General features: G+C 43.5%; 1 protein-coding gene across 1 annotated transcript in view; it reads left to right on the forward strand.

Moving 5' to 3' along the window:
* Nucleotides 1-1947: 1947 nt before the first annotated feature.
* The window catches only part of Sdc2 (syndecan 2), a 106260-nt gene continuing 88177 nt past the window's right edge, over nucleotides 1948-20030 (forward strand). The window contains exon 1 of the mRNA XM_090339100.1: nucleotides 1948-2538. Coding sequence (XP_090195226.1) covers nucleotides 2479-2538 — 60 coding nt within the window. The 5' untranslated portion in view covers nucleotides 1948-2478. The remainder of the gene's footprint in view (nucleotides 2539-20030) is intronic.

A 20030-nucleotide genomic window follows, 5' to 3' on the forward strand; every position in this document is an offset into this window, starting at 1 on the left:
GTCTCCTGAGTAGCTAGGATTACAGGCAGGGGCCATGGACACCTGGCTCCATCATTTATCTGCCCAAGCAGAATCAGAGCCACTCTGCTCCCTGTTCAAGGATGCTCCATCGACAGCAATAACTGAAAAAATGAAGGCATCACCTTTTTTTGGGGGGGGGATTCTACTATTTGATGGATTCTTAACCTCTGGGAACACTTAGATGTGGACATGTGGCCTTGCCTGAAGGTGGGAAAGTGTCCTAGGTCCGTCCTGGGGACAGAGGTGATCATTCACAGTTGGAACTTCTTCCATTTTCCTCTGGATCCTCCTTTCAAAAATTCCCCGTGTCACAACACTCTTCAACCCACAAAGAACCCATCTTCACAAATATGGGAACAGTTCATCTTCTGAAAACCAAGTGGGACCCTCATTGGCTCAGCTCAGGGGTGTCAGCTCAGCCTCTAAGAAGCACTAATGCCATATCACTTCCAGTCTTCAGCTACTTTCCTCCATTTACCCTTTTTTGGGGGGGGGGGAAGGGGGAGTTGTCCACATCTTAGATTAGCCCATAGGCACCCGTAATTGTCTTTTTAAATTTCCTTCTGTGTAGTTTCTGACAGTGATAGGTTACTAAGACACTGCAACTAACCCCTAGGGAATAACTTTTATTCTAAGACTGAGTTAAAAAAACGATCCCGGCCTCCTATTTCTTTGTATACATTCATGTATCTTAAAGGCTAGCAGCTCTTTAAGTATTTGTGTGTTGTTTTATGTAACAGAAACGAGAATACAGCGGTGACTAAGACTGAAAGTTCCCTTGGTCTCTTGGAATGGGCACTGTAGAAGCAAACAGATCCACAATTCATTTATTCCTGAAGTCAGAAAAAAAAATTGGAGGTGGAAGCCAGCAGGGGATATACATTTGCTACATTCCAAAACATACCGTAGGCAACACATCACTTCATAACAAAGTATTTCTTCCACGGCAAGAAATACAAGCTCATTATTTCCTCCAAGCCGGAAAAGGGTTTATTCCTCCTTTCTCTGAAATTCCATTCAGGCTGTTATTATTCAGGGTCTCTAGCCTATTTCTCATCAAATTGCCCTATTTGTAGCTTCCAAATGTTAACACCAGTATGCGGAAATGCAGCCTAATAATTGCCTTGGGGCACGCACTGTGAGTGAGGCAGAAATGCTATTCAAGCCTCTAATGAAATTATGCGCTTTGGAGCTGTTCATACTGGGTTGATAGGATCCATCCTGCCCTTCCTTGGTTCAGAGGAGGGAGAGGGGGTGGAAGTGTGCGCGCGCGCGCGCGTGTGTGTGTGTGTGTGTGTGTGCACACGCGTGCACGCGAGCCGATCCTAATACACACCGGTTCCATTTTTATCCTTTAAACGGCAGTTTCCGCAAGCCGGTGACTTCTGAGCATTTCACCTTGTCTGAACATTATAAAGTTTCTCGCTACTTACTGGTCTAATCTCCCAAAGCCAACCGCAAGCTGTGGATTGCTCGCCGCGGCTCGATCTGACCCTGGTAGAGCAGGGGGAAAGGCAAGAAGAAGGGAAAGCCGGAGAAATAAGAAAGAAAAAAAAAACATCGGGGGGGGGGAGCAAAAGGAAGGGAGAGAAAAAATTATATTTATTTATTTATTTATTTATTTATTTATTTATTTATTTATTTATTTATTTATTTGCGGCGCCCTGGCCGGGCCGCTGCGCCGGAGCGCGGAGCCGCGGGCGCCCACTGGCCCTGGGAGCTGCCAATCCCGGGGTAATCCTGTAGGAATGTCTCCGGGCTTGATCTGGGAGTCGCCCCGCTGCCTCGGCAGGCTGGGGCGGGGGGGAGGGGGAGGGGGCGGGCCGGAGGAGGGGAGGAGGGGAAGCAAGGAGGCGGGCCCCGGAGGGGGCGGCGCGGAGGAGGAGGAGCGCCGCTGCCGGCGAGCCACTAGCCGAGCTCGGAGGCGCCGCTCTCCAGATACTCCGGGAGCTCCGGCCCCGCACGCCGCGCGCCCCCGCCGCCGCGCCGCCCGCAAACTTCAAGCCGCAGCTCCCTTCCCAGCCACCGAATTTGTTTTTTTTTTTTTTTCCTTAAAAAAAAAAAATCCGTCCATTGGATCCCCAGCCCGGGGAGGGAGTCCGCGCAGGGGTCGAGATCCCGCCGGTCGCCGAGCTCGCCCCGCAGAGCAGCTTCTCCCGAGCTCCAACTCCGCGTCCGGGAAGCGCCGAACACCAACAAGTGAAAGGAGAGAGAAGGCGCCGCGGTCCCCGGGGCGCAGCGCGGGCGTTGGGAGCAGGCGCAGGAGGAGAAAGCGAGCGCCCCTAAAACCCCCGCCCCCCGAAGCCGGAGCCCGGAGCCCCGAGCGCCAGAGCCGCGGTTGCTGCGGCGACTCGGCTCTCCGTTCCCCCGAGGCGGACCGCGCCAGGCGCAGGACTGAGTCTTCTCCCCTTCGCCCTCTTCGCCCGCAGAGGCGGCGAGCAGCTGGTCCCCGGGAATATGCAGCGCGCGTGGATCCTCCTCACCTTGGGCTTGGTGGCCTTCGTGTCGGCCGAGTCGGTGAGTGGAGCCCCCGGGCTGGACACGCGCGCAGATCGGGGGGATTCCCGGGGCCACGAGCGGAGCGGGTGGGGGAGGTCGGGGAGCTCCATCCGGGCGAGCCCTGCGATCGCCTCCCCACGCCGCGTCGGGGGAATCTTCCGGGATCAGCGCGATCCCTCGTCACCCCCGGTCCCCGCGGTCCCTAGTGTCTTCTCTCCCCGCAGGAAAGCGCTGATTGCTGGGGGGGGGGTGGCTCCACGGTCTCTAGGGATGGGGGTGCGAGACTTGCAGTTATGTCTAACCGCAGAGCCCGCCAAAGTCACCCCCAACTTGTTCGTTTTCGGGGGGTGAGGGGTCTGTTGCTGGACCCAGGGGAACCGCTGTTAGGCGACCCGAGCGACGCTGGGCTCCGCGGGGGATCCGGTGCGCTCGGCGCGCGCTCGGACTGACCGGGAACTTTGGTGGGAGTGTGTGTTTGGGTGTGTGTGTGGGGTAAGGGGGGGGGTGGGCATCCTTCCCTCCCTCCTCTTTTCCACCTCTCCGGAGTGCAGGTTTGGGGATTCTGCCCCCCCCCCATTTCAGAACCCCGCGAAGGTCCGGAGAGGAAAGTTTGTCAAAAGTTCTTTTGTTTGATGCTCCCCGGGGCTGGGGCGAGGTACCCGCACTCCTACGTGGGAACGCCGTCCGCGGTTCCGCAGGGGACCCCGGGTTACCTGGAACGCGCCCCCCACACCCCCAAAAATATTAGGGTGCAGGTTGCTGGAATCTTAGTCCTTGGCGACACCCTCCTCTTCGGGTGGGGGGGGGCGTCGCGAAGTCCTGGGGAGATGGGGCCGGGGGAAGAGGACATTTTAACCCGCCCTGCACCGGAGGGCTGCAAGCTGGGCGAGGCACGGTGCGTGTGCCCCGGAGCTCGGCCTCGGGTGGCGTGGGCCCTCGGGAGTCGAGGCTTTCCTTTCTCCTTGCTTGCTTCCCACCACTCAGGCTCAAGGGCCAGGCAGGCAGGCAGGCAGGCAGGCTGGGCCGACTGCAACCTCCAGCATCCTTCCCCCTGCCTGGCTGTGGAAACTGGATTTTTTTCCCCCTTTGGAGCCGGTTTTCTTTGCATTGCCCAATGAGCGCCCTCTAATGGGAACTGTCTCCCGGGCCTCCAGGCTTCTTTGGCTTCCCAGGCCTGGGTGCTGGGTGCCTGGAGTTCTGGATCTCCGGGTGGGAGCCTGAATTCCTTCCATGGATGGGTTCTGTCTGCAGTTCTCCACCCCCCCCCCCTCGCCCTCCGCCCCAGTGCCGCCCTCTGGTCAGGTCCTGTGACCCTATCTACCTTCTGTAGTTACCAACGACTTCCTCCTCTGCCGCCTAGTAATGTGCCTATTTCTAATTAATTGAACTGTTGCTTCCAAAGCAGATCATTGTGAGTCATCTTTCTGTGTGTCATCTTTTGGTGAGCGCTTCCCCCAGTTCTCCTAACCCCTTGGAATTGGGAAACCTCATTGGCATGGAGTGGTAGCCAATGCCTTTTAGCATCCCCCCCCCATAAGTTAGTTGAGGTGAGAACAGGAAACTACTATAAGTAGATAAGGAGTTGGACACTCCCATTGTAAAATACAACTGTGAGCTTTATCAGTATTTCTCAGTGGCAAATGATGGTTGAATCTGTTGCAATTAGCAATCTCCAACTAGTTCTGAACTTTGGCACCTGTACACACAAGGGGAATGATTCTCTGCTTATTTCAGAAACAAATAAACAAACATCCTTGCTTATCTTTGTTGCAATACAGGACTAAGGGACAACTTCATGTAGTTTAGAGAAGCTTGGGGCCAAAAAGGGAAAGGGGAATCCACCCCCATCTCCTCCCCATGCTTGTGCAGAGATTTGCTAGGAAATACTACCATTTGGGGAGTCTGCATTCAGGACTGTGGAGAAAAAAGCTCTTGGGGTTTTTGCATACATTTGACAGTTCTCCCTAAGAAAGAGTGTTGCTCAACTGTAGATGGCCTTCCAGTGAGAGCTTTCCCCTGAAATCCAGATCTGTAGTGTTCTACTAGTTGTCAATTTGAATCAGAATCCAGCGTTTCTCTAGCTAACAGTCTGTGGGCAGACATTTTTGAAGCACTGGATATACCCACAAGGGTGGTTAGAATGTGTGTGGCTGGCCTCTGAGCCACACCTCCACTTCCAGGCTTTTTGGTGTTTAATTGTAGATAAGAGTCCCAGGTGCTTCTGGCTTCAAACCTCAGATCTTAGCCTGAGTAGCTAGGATTACAGGCATGAGCCACCAGCGCTGGTGCTGTCTTGGTTAGATATTTTCAAAATGTCAACGTAGATACTCTCCTATACAGTCTTTGTTCAGCAGTGAGTCAATCTTTCTTAGTAGAAACTGTTTTACAGGCCCAGAATTGCTAATGGTCCCTTTAAGTCACCCTCCCCTCCCTCCCCTAGCCTCTTGAATGGTTCATATTATCAGGGCATTAATAGAAACAGACTTGAAAGACTTAATTTGTAGAAGTTTAGCTGCTATGACACATTATTTTCAGTACTTTGCCTTTTAATTTGACAAGAACTTCAACTGTGTCCTAGGATTTAGAAGTTATCACTGCCTGAGCCAAAGACGCTTTAAAAGGAAAAAAATCTGCAGTTTTGTTGTTAGCAGGGCTGGTGGTGGGGGGCGGGTGACTCTTAGGCACTGAGGCTCAAAGCTGTCTCTGAAAAGGCACTAGTTAGTGGTCCTTCTCTTTTGGATGCAGAGAGCAGGGAAAGCCAATTCTCAATCGCCATTCATGCCTTCTACAGGCAGGTTAGGACTTTTTCATTGTGGGAACCAGCCTGCAAAGAGAAAGATGTCTGAGTGTGGCAGTAGAGAGATATGCTGCTATTTTTTCTGTCCATTTGTTTCATGACTTGTTTATCTTTAGAAATAATGTATTGCAGACTGCTATAAACACATAATTCGAAACTGGAAATATGTTTAAGGAAAGGAAGCATTTTGAAGTAGTAGAATTGTATAAACATGCTTAGATGTCTATAAATGAAAAGAAACTGTCAAGTCATTTGGAGCCATGCATTACTTCCGAGGACGTTATGAAAGGCAGGCTTTGGAAAGTTTGCATTACAAGGAGAAAAAAGACATTGAAATCTTAAGTCCTTGCAGCTCTTTTGAAAAACATCTACTTGCACTGTTCTAGTGACACAAATTAGTTTGATAGGAACCAGAACTCCTTATTATCTTCATTGGATATTAGCATCAGATAGATGGCATTTAAGAAGGAACGTTACCTCAACTCAGATTTGCAGAAGAAGGGGACTAAGAGAAAATCTGCCCTTATCCTTCAATTCATCTCATGGTCCTGGAACCAGTATATCTTTTTTTTTTAACTTATTAACAATAATATTGTACCTATTTATAAATACCTTGTGATTACATATCTTCTGTATGCTATATATGATGTATATAACATGCAGTATATAAATATAATTCATAGTATGTAGCATAGTATATAATAAATATTATACTATATGTTTTGTATATAATTAGTTTTTATGTGTGTGCAGACTGGGACTTGAACTCATTCTCTTGTTTGGCATTTTTACTCAAGGTTGTTGCTTTATGACTTCAGCCACAGCTCCATTTCTGGCTCTATGCTGGTTAATTGGAGATAAAGTTCTCATGGACTTTTCTGCCCTGACTGACTTTGAACTGTAATCTTCATTTCTCACCTTCCTGAGTAGACAGGATTACAGTCATGAACTACCAGAACTTGGTTCCCCTATGGTACTTTGTTCATATCGTGCTGGTGTATCTCATGTAATGGTGTCTAGCCTTTAAGGGACAGTCTGCGAGGGAAGACCCCGGTGACACTGTCACTTAGGTGGCATCTTGGACAATTATGAGATTGGAAAGAATTGATAAAACACAGGTAAGGTTGTCTCTGAGCTACTTTTCAAATTACCAGAAGCCCTGGAAGCCTGATTGTTCATCAAAGGTAGCTTGAAGGTAGCACAACCAGCTCTGCTGTCATTAAAGTTTATGGAGAGTCCCATCAAGTCTGTGCTGTTGGCCTGCCTGCTAGCTGTGACCCAACAGATCTTAGGAGGAATGCCTCTGAGATTAGGTTCGCATGAGGTTTTCTTCTTCCATTACCCAAAACTCCAACTAACCAAACAACCCCCCCCCAAAAAAAATTCCCATCAGTTTCTTCTTCCCAAAGCAGGAAGAAAAGTTGTTATTCTGTCAACAGCACATTTCAGTAACACAAAATCATCTACGTCTTTTGTTGGCTGGAAGCTCCTGCAGTCTCAAAGAAAAGCAAGAAGAACTTTGCTGAAAAGAAGCTGTTTTTAACTTCACATTTGGTCAAGTGTCTGAGGACTGTTGTTTTCATTGTCGTCCTTTTGATGAGCGTCTAGAAGAAATCCTTAACTCATTCGACTTGGTTCACATCCATGACTATCTGGTCTGAATTGGAGTGTTTCTTTTTTATGCTGAGTTCAAGTGTTGGCAAACCAGCAAACCCTTCTTGCCTGCTTGGAGCTTGTATTCTAGAGAGCCATTTAGTTTCCCTTCCCGTTCGTTTGCTTACGTATTTGGTAGCTCTTCCAGCTTATGCATCTGTCTGTAACTGAGTAGTTGCCATTCCTAGTCCAGATGCCAGTCTGCTCTTTAGTAGGTCCTCTACTACACCCATCCTGCCACCCTTGGTCTACAAGTATCTGTATGTCCTTGTTACCATGCCTTAGTGAGACTCAGAAGCTGTTCATTATCAGTGTTCTTTGCTAGTTACTGGCTTGCTGGTTCTTTACCGTGTCTCATGCTTTGCTAGCTGGTGTCACTGTCATGAGTTTGTACATAGCCACCTCTTTAGAATTTCTCCTTTGAAATTCTATCAATTAAGTTGAAACTTCAACTGTCTTTGTATGACAGCTTCAAAACCCAAATGTTTATTTCCATGCTTCTATACATAGGAAGGCAGAATGATGATGAGAGCCACTGCAGGTATGCATAGCTACAGGACTCAGGACCTCAACTCTGACCTGGGCCATCAGGAGCTTTGAGTGGGGGTGAGGATAGGTAATTTGTATTTTTTTTAATAAAGCACCTCTGATGATTTTAATGAGTCAAATCACACTTGGAAATCACTGCTCTAGATGACACAGGTTAACCCCTAATTATGTTATTCTGTATTACTTCTAGAGCTCATGGGAGTGGCCTGGCTTAGAGCACAAAGGGTTTGGGTCTTGGAAAGTGGACAAGCCTGAGTTTTAGTCCTGAAACTCAAGCCTAGTTGGACTCGGCCCACATCTCTGCATTCCAGGTTTACAGATGTGCCACAGGCCAAGCTCCTTGGCCTCTGTTTTCTTGGCTATGAAGTGGGGACTGATATTAAGATGCTATTTAAGGTCTTACCTCTCTAACATCTCTCTCATTAACACCGATTCTGTCTAATTGGAGGGGTGATATTTGCTTACCCTTGAACTCCACACAGTGCTGGACCCAGGGCAGAGGCTAGGTAAACCCTGCTGTTGGTGAGATATCAAAAGCAGGTGCTCAAGGTCTGGGTGGCGTGTGTGGAGTGTGGGGTGTATGGGTGTTCCTAGTCCATCAGTTTTACTGTGGCTAGTGATGGCAGTGTTCTGGAAAGGCCTTGGTGGCCCTGGGCCACCTTTCCAGTTTTGACTTCCTGACCCCAGCCTCATCCTCTAGGCAGGGATGGAGTAAAGTATAAACAAGAGCCACATGAGAAATCCCAGTACACCAGCAGTGTGCATTTTTTACTTCCTCCCTCTTTCTTAGCTGGCTTGAGAGTCCAGAAGGATTTGTGTTACATACATGCCAGTGTGCTTGCTCTTGGACATCTAGGGGAAGGGGCAGAGGACACATAATGGGAGTAAACTAAATGGGGGTGGGGGGAAGGGGGAATGCATGGAATTTTTCCTTTTAGCTATTTGGAGCTTCAGCTCATACTCTTTAAAAATCTTAATCACATATTGACAGGTCTGTTTCAGAGCAGCATTCATTTTAGCAACAAGGCTAGAGGGGCTAGTTTGTGAATAAGAAAGAGACTGTGGAAATTGGGTTGTAGGTCTTTCTCTTTTTCTCAGGTGTCTCTGAATTTGGTAGGGTTGGCATAAGGGAGTAACCTTGAAGGCTTTGATGGCTCCTCCTGTGAATGTTTACCAGCAGAGGGAGGTGTGATGCATGATGGGTGGTCTGTTTGTGATGGGCACTCTGAACTATGGAAAAACGTTAGTAAAGCACAGACGTGTTCCCAACTGTTCTTTCTTCTGTGGTTGAATCTGTTTGTGAAATTGTTGTGAAAGTGCAGTAACTATTTCCTTTATAAAACATTTTGATATGTATTTTTCTTAGGATTGCACAAGTGTATAAACTACAAATAGCACTGATTCAGCATCTACAATTAATATTCAATCTCACAATATAGAATAAGATACATGTATGTGTATGGATATGAATACACTTATTTTTTTTTTTTTTTTTTTGGCCAGTCCTGGGCTTGAGCTCAGGGCCTGAGAGCACTGTCCTTGGGTTTTCTCAAGGTTAGAGCTCTACCACTTGAGCCTCAGCACCACTCCCAGCTTTTTTTCTATGTATGTGGTACCGAGGAATCGAACCCTGGTCTTCATGCATGCTAGGCAAGCACTTTAACCACTAGGCCAAACTCCTGGCCCCATGAATACACTTATTAAAGAGAAATACTTTTCAAGGTCTTAAAGTGGGGAAAAGTTAAACATTTTTCTACAATTTGTTATTAACTGTAAAGCAAGGTAAACTAAAGCTTTAACATTTTAATGCAGGGTCAGATGAAACTTTGTACATAGGAATTAACCACTGTGGAACCATCTCTAAAATGGAGTTGAACTAGAGAACTTTTGCCTTTAATATTTATGTATTTCTTCAGAGTGTGGTTGGAGAATTAACCTAGCTAGTAAATAATGATTAAATCCCACCCAAACATTTCTTGCTTTTCCCTTTTATGATCTACCTTTACTGGTTTTGTTGAATAATAAACAATGGGGTATTTAATATAAATCCTCTATTTTGAAGAGAAATGCTTCTGCTTTGCTTATCGAAGCCAGGAATTTATTCACATTATGGAAAGGTGAGTCCATTCTTGACAGCTGGCTGTCTCCTCACTTGCACTATGAGTTGCCGACCAGCCTGGGTTATATTGCTTTTGGTGTTCATGACCTAATGTGTGCGTTTTCTAATACAAGCCAGTGTATTGTGACTAGTTGTTGATTACCTTCATTCTAGACAAAAGTAGACATCATTTCCTGATGTTACTTGGGAGACATTTTTTAGACATGAGTCTTAGAAAGTATGGCAGGTTCCTCCCTAGTTTTCTGGCTTGCACTTCTGCTTCCACAGTGGGGCCTGGAGCAGGTGTCTCCAATTGCCTCCTTCTTCATCACTGGGCCTTCTGGGAGTGATGGGGCAAGAGCACATGGGAATGTATGAGCTGGCTCCGGTAGTATGGAGCAGAACCTGGGCTCTGGAGCTAGACCAGCCCAGGTTAGAAAACACCTACTATACAATTCTAATGTTTCTAAACAGCCTATGGCTCAGTTTTCTCAGTGACAAAATGGACTATCGTAAAATAAGTTCATAGGCCTATGTGAGCTAAAGTAGGTTGCAGTTATTTATCAAGTGTCATATCCATTCACCATGTCATATTTGATTTATATACCTGATATCTGTTTCTCTAAGGAAAAAGGACTTGGCATATACCTTACTTGGCTCATCTGATGAACACCACCTTGCAAATACACATAACAGAGCCTGTGTTTGCATAGCCAGAGCCTTTTCCTACACTGGCGCAGACTAGTTTTATGCTCAGATATTGAGCAGATGTTTATAGTCAGTTCTGTAAAAGTGGGTGATGTGAGAAAAGACATTATTTATTGTCTCAGACTGACGGAAGGTTCTTTCAGGGACTGGGTGAGTTTGGAAGTGGCAGTACTTTCACCTCTTCATATCTGTCCAAAGGAAGTGATCTTAGCTAGAGAAACTATTTCCAAATATGTGCATGTTGAAACTTTAATTATAATAGTACCAAAATGGACATAATTTGAGTATACAGTAATATAATAATGGTCAAATGAAGGATTCCAATCTGTGTTAATTGGCATGTCTGCATCTTTCAGCATTTATAACAGATTAAAATGTGAGACTGAAAACTGAATGGTATATTGTGATCTTGAGCTGCAAACCAGTGTATCTCCCATCTCCTGAGTATCTGGGATTATAGGCAGGTGTCATCTTCTATGCCTATGGGATAGACATATATCTCTATACATTACCTCCCATAACCCTGTACATGGGGCAGAGTTGTGTAGAACCAAATGCACCCCCGTCCCCAACATACCCATACACTCATGAACACAAGTAAACGTGGAGAAGCCTGGGTGAGATATGTGATGTCTTAATTGCATTGATGTTGATACCTTTGTGATATTTACCTATAGTTTTATAAGACATTCCCCTGGGAGAACCTAACTAAGTGTGCCAGAGATCTGGGTGTGAAGCTACAGTTACTTCCTCAAAAAATTAAGTTAAAAATGTGTTTTTACTAAGTAAGTTGTGCTGATTGTTCAAAGAACATATCATTGATGTTGTTGAGCTAGAGAGAAATAGAAGGCTGCTCCTTTTCATTGTATGGGCATAGTATTTCTTTAATGAGTGCAGCTACTTACTAAAAGAAGAATCATGAATGCTTTGCCATCAGAAAAAGCAACAGGGTTATTAAAGTTTAAGGGAGGCAGCAATAAGATGATCTCAATAAATGTAGAAAAAGCAAAACATCTGAGAAAAAATAAAATAAAAAATGATCATATAAAAGTGCCTACAAGGGGGGGGGTGAGAGGGAGGGTAATGGGTACCAAGACATGTGAAAGGGTATCAATGTATGTGAATTAATGCACCTTCTATCTGGCAAATATCATGTAACCTTTTTATTAATTACAATAAAAAAAGTGCCTACAAGCTCACGTAACTGAAGATTTGATCTATCAGGGTTAGCACAGGTGCAGGATCCTGACTTGATTTGCTTGACATGTTTAGGAACCAAAAGGCCACTGTTTATGGAGTTGTTAGGCAACAGTCTGTGTGATAGCCCAATAAAGGCTGAGCTCTAACACACACAGATTGTAACTCAAGTAGAGTTACAGGGTTCAGAGGTATACTTTTCTGAATCAAGTTGAATGTAAGAGATAATGTCTAAGATTCTGGAATCTGAATTTACATTTCTGTTTCTGATATTCCCACATAAAAGCTATGTGACTCAGGGAAATGTCTTACCACCTCTCTGAGCTTCTTTGGTGTAAAACTGAGGCTTGAAATCATTTGCTTTTTGGTTATTTTGAAGATTAGCTGCTTTAATGACTGGTCATTTCTAACACAAAACCTGACTCAGGTTTTTAATGTATTAGTTTGATCTGCCTAGCAAGTATGAGGCAATGAATTGAAACTGCCAAAAATATACACATGCACACATCCTTACATTTTTATTTTTCTTTCCTTCTGGCTTTAAGTGTTGTAGTTCTGGAAAATACTGTGTGTGAGTATGCATAGATGTGTGTTTCTCACTTATATTCTGTCCCTTGACTTTCTCACTATCAAATTTAGGACCAGTTTTTTTTCACCGGATAGAGTGTAATAGTGAGTTACATGATTTCTTTCCCCTATGAACCTTCTTTTCCAAATTATACTTAGCTAAAGCACACAGTGGACTTTGTACAAATTGGAAATTTGGTTACCAACCTGAGGTAGGTCTTAAGATTATAACAGAAAAAAGTGCTTATAGACAGTCCAGGTTGGAACCTTGAACTATAAACACTGATTAATTTTTAATTTACTCATATGTGAAGGCCTTAACTATGTCTCCTGAAGTCATGTAGGTAAGTGTGATGTTTTGATTTGATTATATTAGATATCATTAGATTTTGTAATTATCCTGATAAGCTATTGAGAATGGCAGGCCAGTTATCATTTGATACATGTTACCGTCCATCTACCAAAAGCAAAGGTTGTGGCTAGTGTTGCACCTGAAAAGGTATGAGATGGTGGTTATTTTCAAGAAGCCATGACCTACCTATTAATTATTTGTGGTAGTTGATGAGTTAGTCTATGTAGACCATGTATGATATGTTAAATATAAATCATTTTTTTTGTCTGAATCTAATTGGACATCTGGTAGTCAGCACAGCTTTCATTCAGAAACCTACCAGGATAACAAGAGTCCTTTGTAGAAGAGAAGCCAAGGTTTTCCCAAAAAGCAAAAAGTGGAACAAGGTGATGGAGAAACATCAGAATTTTGTTGATGACTGTTAAACGTTTGATTTTTGTATTTTTCTCAGTTTCCCTTATCTGCTCTCTAAGGAAAGACTTCTGAATAGTAAAACAATCTCAGAAGACATGAACACCAAGATACTGTTTAGGACTCCAAGTCTTTTCAGAGGAGAAAGAAAGAAACTTCATATTATTCTCATGTGGGTCCTGCAGAGGCTGTTGTAGACCACTTTTGTCAGCTTGGCGCTGCACATTGAGAATTCTACATTGTCTCAACTTTGGGTTCCTCAAGGTGAGAGCTGGACCTTGTGTGTTCTGTTAAGATAAAAGGTCTTGGCAGAGTAGGGATAATTCATACAATCCTCTTTTGGATTCTGCCTTTTCAGTCGTTGTAACAACAGATATTGGAACTGGAGTTGACTTTTAGAAAGAAGCGATCCAGACAGGATGTAGTTAGTCTCAAGATGACATAACTAACTAGTGGCAGGGTTCTATGTTGAGCCTAGAGCATCTGACTTATTGTTTCTTATTAGTCACTGTTCCTTTTCTGGCTCCCTTCCCTTAGTCTCCATATCAATGATTAGCTGCTAATACATTTGTTTTTATTTCCTGTGTGGTGAAGAACTGGATTGCTGAGGAGAGCGCACATTATATGTAATATCCCCAGAATCTATGGAGTTAATACATTTTGTACAAAATGAGTAATTTTAGGTAATGTTTAGAGATAAGCTTCTTGAAAATAACAATCAGGGCTAGAAGCAAAATTTTCACAAATTAATACTGCTCCCCTCCCCCGACCTGGGGAAAAAAGCTTCAATTGTAGGTCGAAGGATAAGGAGCATTCCCAGGATTTTTTATACTGAAAATATCACTGCTGGGAGGGGGGGGCATCTGGGACTCATGACTTAGGTATAAGCATCTTTTTTTTACCCATTTCCCCCCCAGTATTGGAAGCAGATTCATCCCTTCTTTCAATAATTTCCTCTTGAGATACTGCTTGATATAAATCTTAGTATAGCAAATACATTTGTGCTAATGGTTTTCAGAAAATAAGAATGTAGGATGATATATTTAAGGAAAGAATTTTGCTCTGCTTTTTAGTAATTAGAAATATGATAGGTATTTGGCATTTATTATCAACAGTTGTTTCATAACTTCCAGGCAGTATAACTTGTCAAGGCCCAACAGCTGTAAGATCTTCAGTTTTTCTAGTTTTCAGGGAAGCCAGAGTGTTTAAATACCTCACCACCACTTTTTGACAAAATAGTGTACCCTGGAATTAAGGAACTGTCAGATCACTTGCATTGATGGTTCACTAGTATTCAGACTTATTTAGTTACAAGTAACAAGTAACACGTAGTAACATTTTGCTATAATGGCTTTGTGTACAACCTTGAGTTTGATAATGGGAGAACTAAGGCATATATTGCCTTACTTATTTTTTGGTCGAGGGCTTTGTACACAAAAGGCAAATACTTAACCACTGAGCCCTATGCCTAGCCCTGACAAGAATGTTTCTGCTCATTTCTGGTTGTGGTTTGGACAGCTAAAATTACCTGTCAATGCTTCAGTGTTCACAGTGTGAAAAGGAGATTGGTTACAATCGCCATTATCGGAGATGCTAAGAGAGTTCATGAATTCATGGTAGTGAGTCAGGTGCTCGGAAGAGTGTCTGGTATGCAGACTATAATGTCTCAGTATGTGTGAATAAAATTGTCTTGTGAATAAGATTGTCTTGTACGATTTTGAGCCTTAGAAAGAGAAGAACGATGGTGCCACATGCCATTAGGAAAATTAGAGGATAAAAGGGTGACAGTTTTCTCCTTTTAAGGTGGAAAACAGGAGGCGGCTCATCCTGTCTTGACTTCTCATGTGGGTCCTGCAGGGGCTGTTGTAGACCAGTTTTGTCAGCTTGCTCTGCACACAGATTTTTTCTGGGGAGCTTGTAAAAGCTCACGACTTACTAAATCAGAGGCTAGGTAGTGGAGAGTCCAGCACCTTGTTTTGCAAATGATCTCCAAGTGAGTCTGACTTCTAGAAGTTTTGAGAATCACAGCATGGGCTGGCTTCCTGAACTCCTCCAGCTTAAAGAACCTTTGCATTGTCTGTGTATGCACTGCAGCACAGGTAACAGTCCCTGGAGAATGATGACTGCAGGTCTCACAGGTCGCAGCATTGGAAATCCTTGCTCCCTTCTACCTTTTACTACCTTCTTGCCAATGTCTTTTATCTGCCAGCTCCGAATTATTTTGGTGCATTGTGATACGTGTGAAAGCTCTTCAGGCAAAAGATGATATATCTAGAAATGAAGCTCATATGAAGATGTTAAAAAATTGGAAATATTTATCCTCCCAAAGGGAAGCTTTGCTAGCAACAAAGCATGCTTGTTCTTTGGGTTGGCTGCAGAAATGTGTTTGGTCAGCTTATTAGATTTGCCTGAGTTCAGGCTCTGCACACAGGATTTTGTGTGTTTGCCTGATTGGAAATGTGTGTAAGTCTTCCATTTGTGTCCTTGGTGATGGGTCACATGTGGTAACTGCACTCCCATTCCTCCAATCTGGACCTGGCTCCAAGTGTGTTGATTGTGTGTTGCCATTGTTTGCAGTTGAGGTAGGAGAGACAGCTTTAGGCTGTCTTGTCTTGGGAACAAGGACATCTGAGTTGTCTTTAGTTCTTGCTTAAGAATAAAGGCAGCAGCCTGTGATCTAATCTATTCATAGTTTACTTTGTTCACTATCTAATTTGGGAGTATGTTTGCCCTCCCTCAACTCTAAAAAGCAGTTTTCCATTTGTTGAATAAAAGACAGGATATCTTTAATTGACTGGGAGGGGGAAAAATCCTTTGCTGAAGAACCCCTTGCATAAGAATTCTGGATTTCTCAGTGCTTTTAAAAATTGCTCTGTGGGATAACATTAAAATACTGACCTTTTAAATGAAATCTGCTTCTCAACATATCATCTGTCCTATGATGGGGTTGAGGCAGGGAGTATTTTGAGAGCTGTATGAGTCCACTTGGTCCATTGTAATGTCTAGAGTGAAATATTTAGTATTTTGGTGGCCATAGGGTTAGATGTGTCTTCACAAAACATGAAACATATAGACATATGAATCTTTGAAATTAAGAAAGTGGAACTGGGAATGCTCTTCTTTCTCTTCCCAGGCACAAATATATCTCTCAGAAATAAATGTCCTGGAGTTTTGATATAATACAACTAGTATTCAGTATGGTTTTTCTGAATAGACACCAAGACCCATGCCAGGGAATCTGTAAGTCTAGTATCAGGACAGTGCTTCTCAAAGCGCACAAGTTCTCAACTCATCATCTTCCTTCCCCAAGAATTAGTGCAAAATGCCATCTTATCCTCATACCAGACCTGCTCAATCAGAATGGGGGAGGGTGGTGAGCCTAGGGATTTCCCATGGGCTTTTTGTTTTTGTGGTACTGGGGTTTGAACTGAGACTCATACCTTCTAGGTAGGTACTCTGCCACTTGAGCATGGCCCCAGTCCAGTTTTGCTTTAGTTATTTTTCAGGGAGGGTCTTGTGTTTTTGCTTAGGGTAGTTTTGGACTTTGATCCTCCTCCTACCTCCATCCTCAGAATAGCTGATTAGAATTGTGAGTGTGTGTGTGTGGTAGGGTCTCACTAACATTTTGCCTAGGCTGCATTTGAACTGTGGTTCCCCACTCTCTCCCCCACCCCAGTCTCTATAAACACCTAGGACCATAGTCATGTACTACCATGCTTGACTTCATTCTGAGCTTTACACAGCCCTCTAGGGGATTCTCTTGAGAAAAAGTAAGCCATGATTTTTCTGGCGCAAACAGAATCGAAGGAGCATCCTTGATTGTGGTGCTCAGATATCCATCTTCACTCTGATGCTGCCTCAGTGATCCTCTGGGCAGTGAGACTTTCAGATCTTGCTGGGCAACACATGGCTCAGACCAGCACCATCTGGGAACTTATTAGAAAACCCAGAATCCGAATCCCACTGGGACTTACTGAATTGTTGGTTTGTATTTTAACAAGATTCCTAGTGACTCATCAGCACATTAGAGTTAGTGAAACACTCCATTATAGAAATAGTGAGTTTCTTTGGGAAGAGTCAGTCCCTAGAATGCCTTTCATTTACAAGTGTTGTGAAGAGGCAGAACAGCTGCTTTGTCTTCTGCCTGGCAGTGAGTCAGGGATGCAGCCACCAGAGGTAAAGGGAAGGCATCAACAGCTGGGACCATTAGGAACAATAGACCTACAAGCCAGCCTTCAGCAAGTGAGAGTTGAGATCCTTCCAGGTGCAAGTAATGCAAATTCCAATTCAGTCCGGGTTCAACAATAACCGGAACATTTTTGGCTCAAATGTTGGGAAAGTCCAAAAGTACCCTAGTTTAAGTTGTGAAGTTGTGGCTGCATCAAGATGCTTTTTCTTTTCTTTCTTTTTTTTTTTTTTTGCCAGTTCTGGGCTTGAGCTCAGGGCCTGAGCACTGTCCTTGGACTTTCTCAAGGCTAGAGCTCTACCGCTTGAGCCTCAGCACCACTTCCGGCTTTTTTCTATGTATGTGGTACCATGGAATCGAACCTGGGCTGTCCTGCATGCTAGGCAAGCACTCTACCACTAGGCCAAACTTCCAGCCCCAAGATGCTTTTGTGTTCTCATCCAGCCTTAGGTTCTATCTATTGGTTTTCCTTTGTCAGAGTTAACTGCTTGTCTTTACAGATAACAGCTAGACGGTTAAGAAAAGATCTGTAAATATAATGGCTTAAAATGTAGAATATATTTCACTTTTGATATAACAACACTAACACAGGGATGGCAGGATAGTACTACCACACTCACACTTCTTACCTGTGCATCCAAGGTTGCAATTTCACCTTTACTGCTTCCCAGCCCAAAAAGAATCAAGGGAGAACATACCCTTTCTCTTAGGGGTCAATACCTAAAGGTAGGAAGTGTCTCTTTACTGACATTCCACTGGTCAGAATGTCTCATAGCTTCCCAAGGTACAAAGCATGTTGGGTAACGTAGTCTTTACATAGTGGCCATCTACTCAGCCAAAATCTTGGGAGGTGATGTTACTATATAAGGCAAGATGCAGTGTGGAATCTTCAGGCGAACAGCCTGTGCTCTGAAAGCTGTTGAAAGCTTCTCTTTCCTCGCCATTTGAATAGGAATTCCGTTCTGTCTTCTTGTGGTTGTCCTAGCCTGCATCACATGCATCATTGCTGGAAGTGCATGTGGAGAAGGTTCCGTGTGGACTCTAATGGGAAGGAAATGGGTCCCCAAAGACACATGGAAGGACTTAATAGTCCATAGAACAGAGAGGCTACCTCCTTCCATCTCTTCTATCATCTGTGCTCTGGTTGCCTTACTGCGATTTCTCTTTCCCTTTCAAGACTGATCTTAACCTTATCTAATCTTCCAGGATAAAATATTTGATGGATAAAGCCTTTTGTCTCAGTCACATCCCTGAAGAGCTATATTGAATATGGGTTCAGCCATTACCCTTGTTTGGTGACATCTAAAACCAGGCATGGCTCAGATTGAGATTCACTTTACTCTTGGGCAAGAAAGGGATGTAGAGAACTTGGAAGAGGCTACATTTAATGTGTGAGTGCTTACTGTCTGTCAAGTTAAATGGAATGCTGAAAGATGATTAGGGTATAAAAGGTATTTAGGAACAAAGATATTGAGTTAAGTGAACATAGAATGTGGTCATGTCCTTTTGAGATTCTGTTTAATGACTGGTAGATTTGTATGAAAGGAAAGATAAATTTGTTTATGGTAAAACCTTAAAAAATGTTCTGAATTAAAATGTTTTGACTCCTTAATTGCTACAGTTTTGTAACACTATTGTCCCATGTGTTACAAAAATGATTATTTGAACTGAGGTTTACTATCTCTGCCTCCAAGTTTGATTTCCTCTTATATGTTCTATTTAGATCTTATATAAAAGAAATGAAGTGATTTCCAAGACTGAAGGCCTTTCTCACAAGAAATGATGTAAATAGTTGAATTATACTTAGATGCATTATACTTAGTACATTAAAAGCACATTTTGTAATGCTTCCTGAAAAGTTTTGACATCTTAAATGATAGAAAAATAATACATAACATTCAAATAACATGCCATTTCCAAGCCTTTCAACTACATGCTTATTGTCCTAATAAAAATGGAGATTGTAGACACAGCCGATATAAATGAACTAAAATTTTTCTTGCCAGAACTCTGTGTATTTTGTTAATAAGATTTACCCTCAAAACTACTGTTGGCTTAATAAATATTAAGAGAGCATTTGTGATATGCCTCCTGGCATTCACCGTTTCTCTCCTCTGAGCATTAACTGCTTTTGTGACTTCTTACCAGGTTGCTCTTGTTGTTTGAGCCTCAAGGTATGTATAGAGAAAACCCCAATGGAGTCTTAATTTCTTAACCGTAAACTATTTACAGATGTTGTCTAGCATTCTTTCAATAAAAGTCTTTTAGTTTATTGAATACAGAGCTATTTTCTTTCCACATTCTGTGTATTCAAGGGGCTTTTTAAATTTTAATGGCAATTAAAGAAGACAATAAAACCATCTTCTGGAAGTATTACCATGTGACAAAGCCTACAATAGAAGGATATAATGTAATGACTTGTATCTGACCCTTTTAATGCTGGTCTCTTTGGGACAGTCTAAAGTAAAAGGGGTGGAGACTTTGAATAGATTGATTTTGATTGGATAAGCTCTCTAAAAGTCAGGCAAATGGAACAAGCCCATTGGACAATAGATAGGGTCCACACATGGGTACTTGTGTTTTGATGGGGAGGAAGAGGGCCCCAAGGGTACAGAAGGTGTAAAGCTACTTGTCAGGGCTTTGAGACGTGTTCTTAGTGTCCACAGTGCTCCTTCAAGCTGTGTGGAGCAGGTATTTCTTCTTAGATGGTGGTGCTATGCCTTGGTGGGTCATCATGTGAAGCTTTCCACATGATCCTTACATGACAAACATTACAGAGGAAAATGAAGAGCAGGACAACTCTAGATGATAAGCCATTCTTCTATTCTCTTTTATTCCATGAGCATTGGCTTCCATGTTCTTTTCTTTCTTTTTGTCAGATGTGGGGTTTGAACACAGGGTGCTGTTCTTGAGCCTCTTTTTGCTGAAGGCTAGTGCTTACCACTTGAGCCACAGCACCACTTCCAGTTTTTGAATGGTTAATTAGAGCTAA

This window comes from Megascapheus bottae, chromosome 9, assembly GCF_031878675.1.
Source record: "Megascapheus bottae isolate mThoBot1 chromosome 9, mThoBot2.hap1, whole genome shotgun sequence".
In the NCBI taxonomy this organism is placed as follows: domain Eukaryota; kingdom Metazoa; phylum Chordata; class Mammalia; order Rodentia; family Geomyidae; genus Megascapheus; species Megascapheus bottae.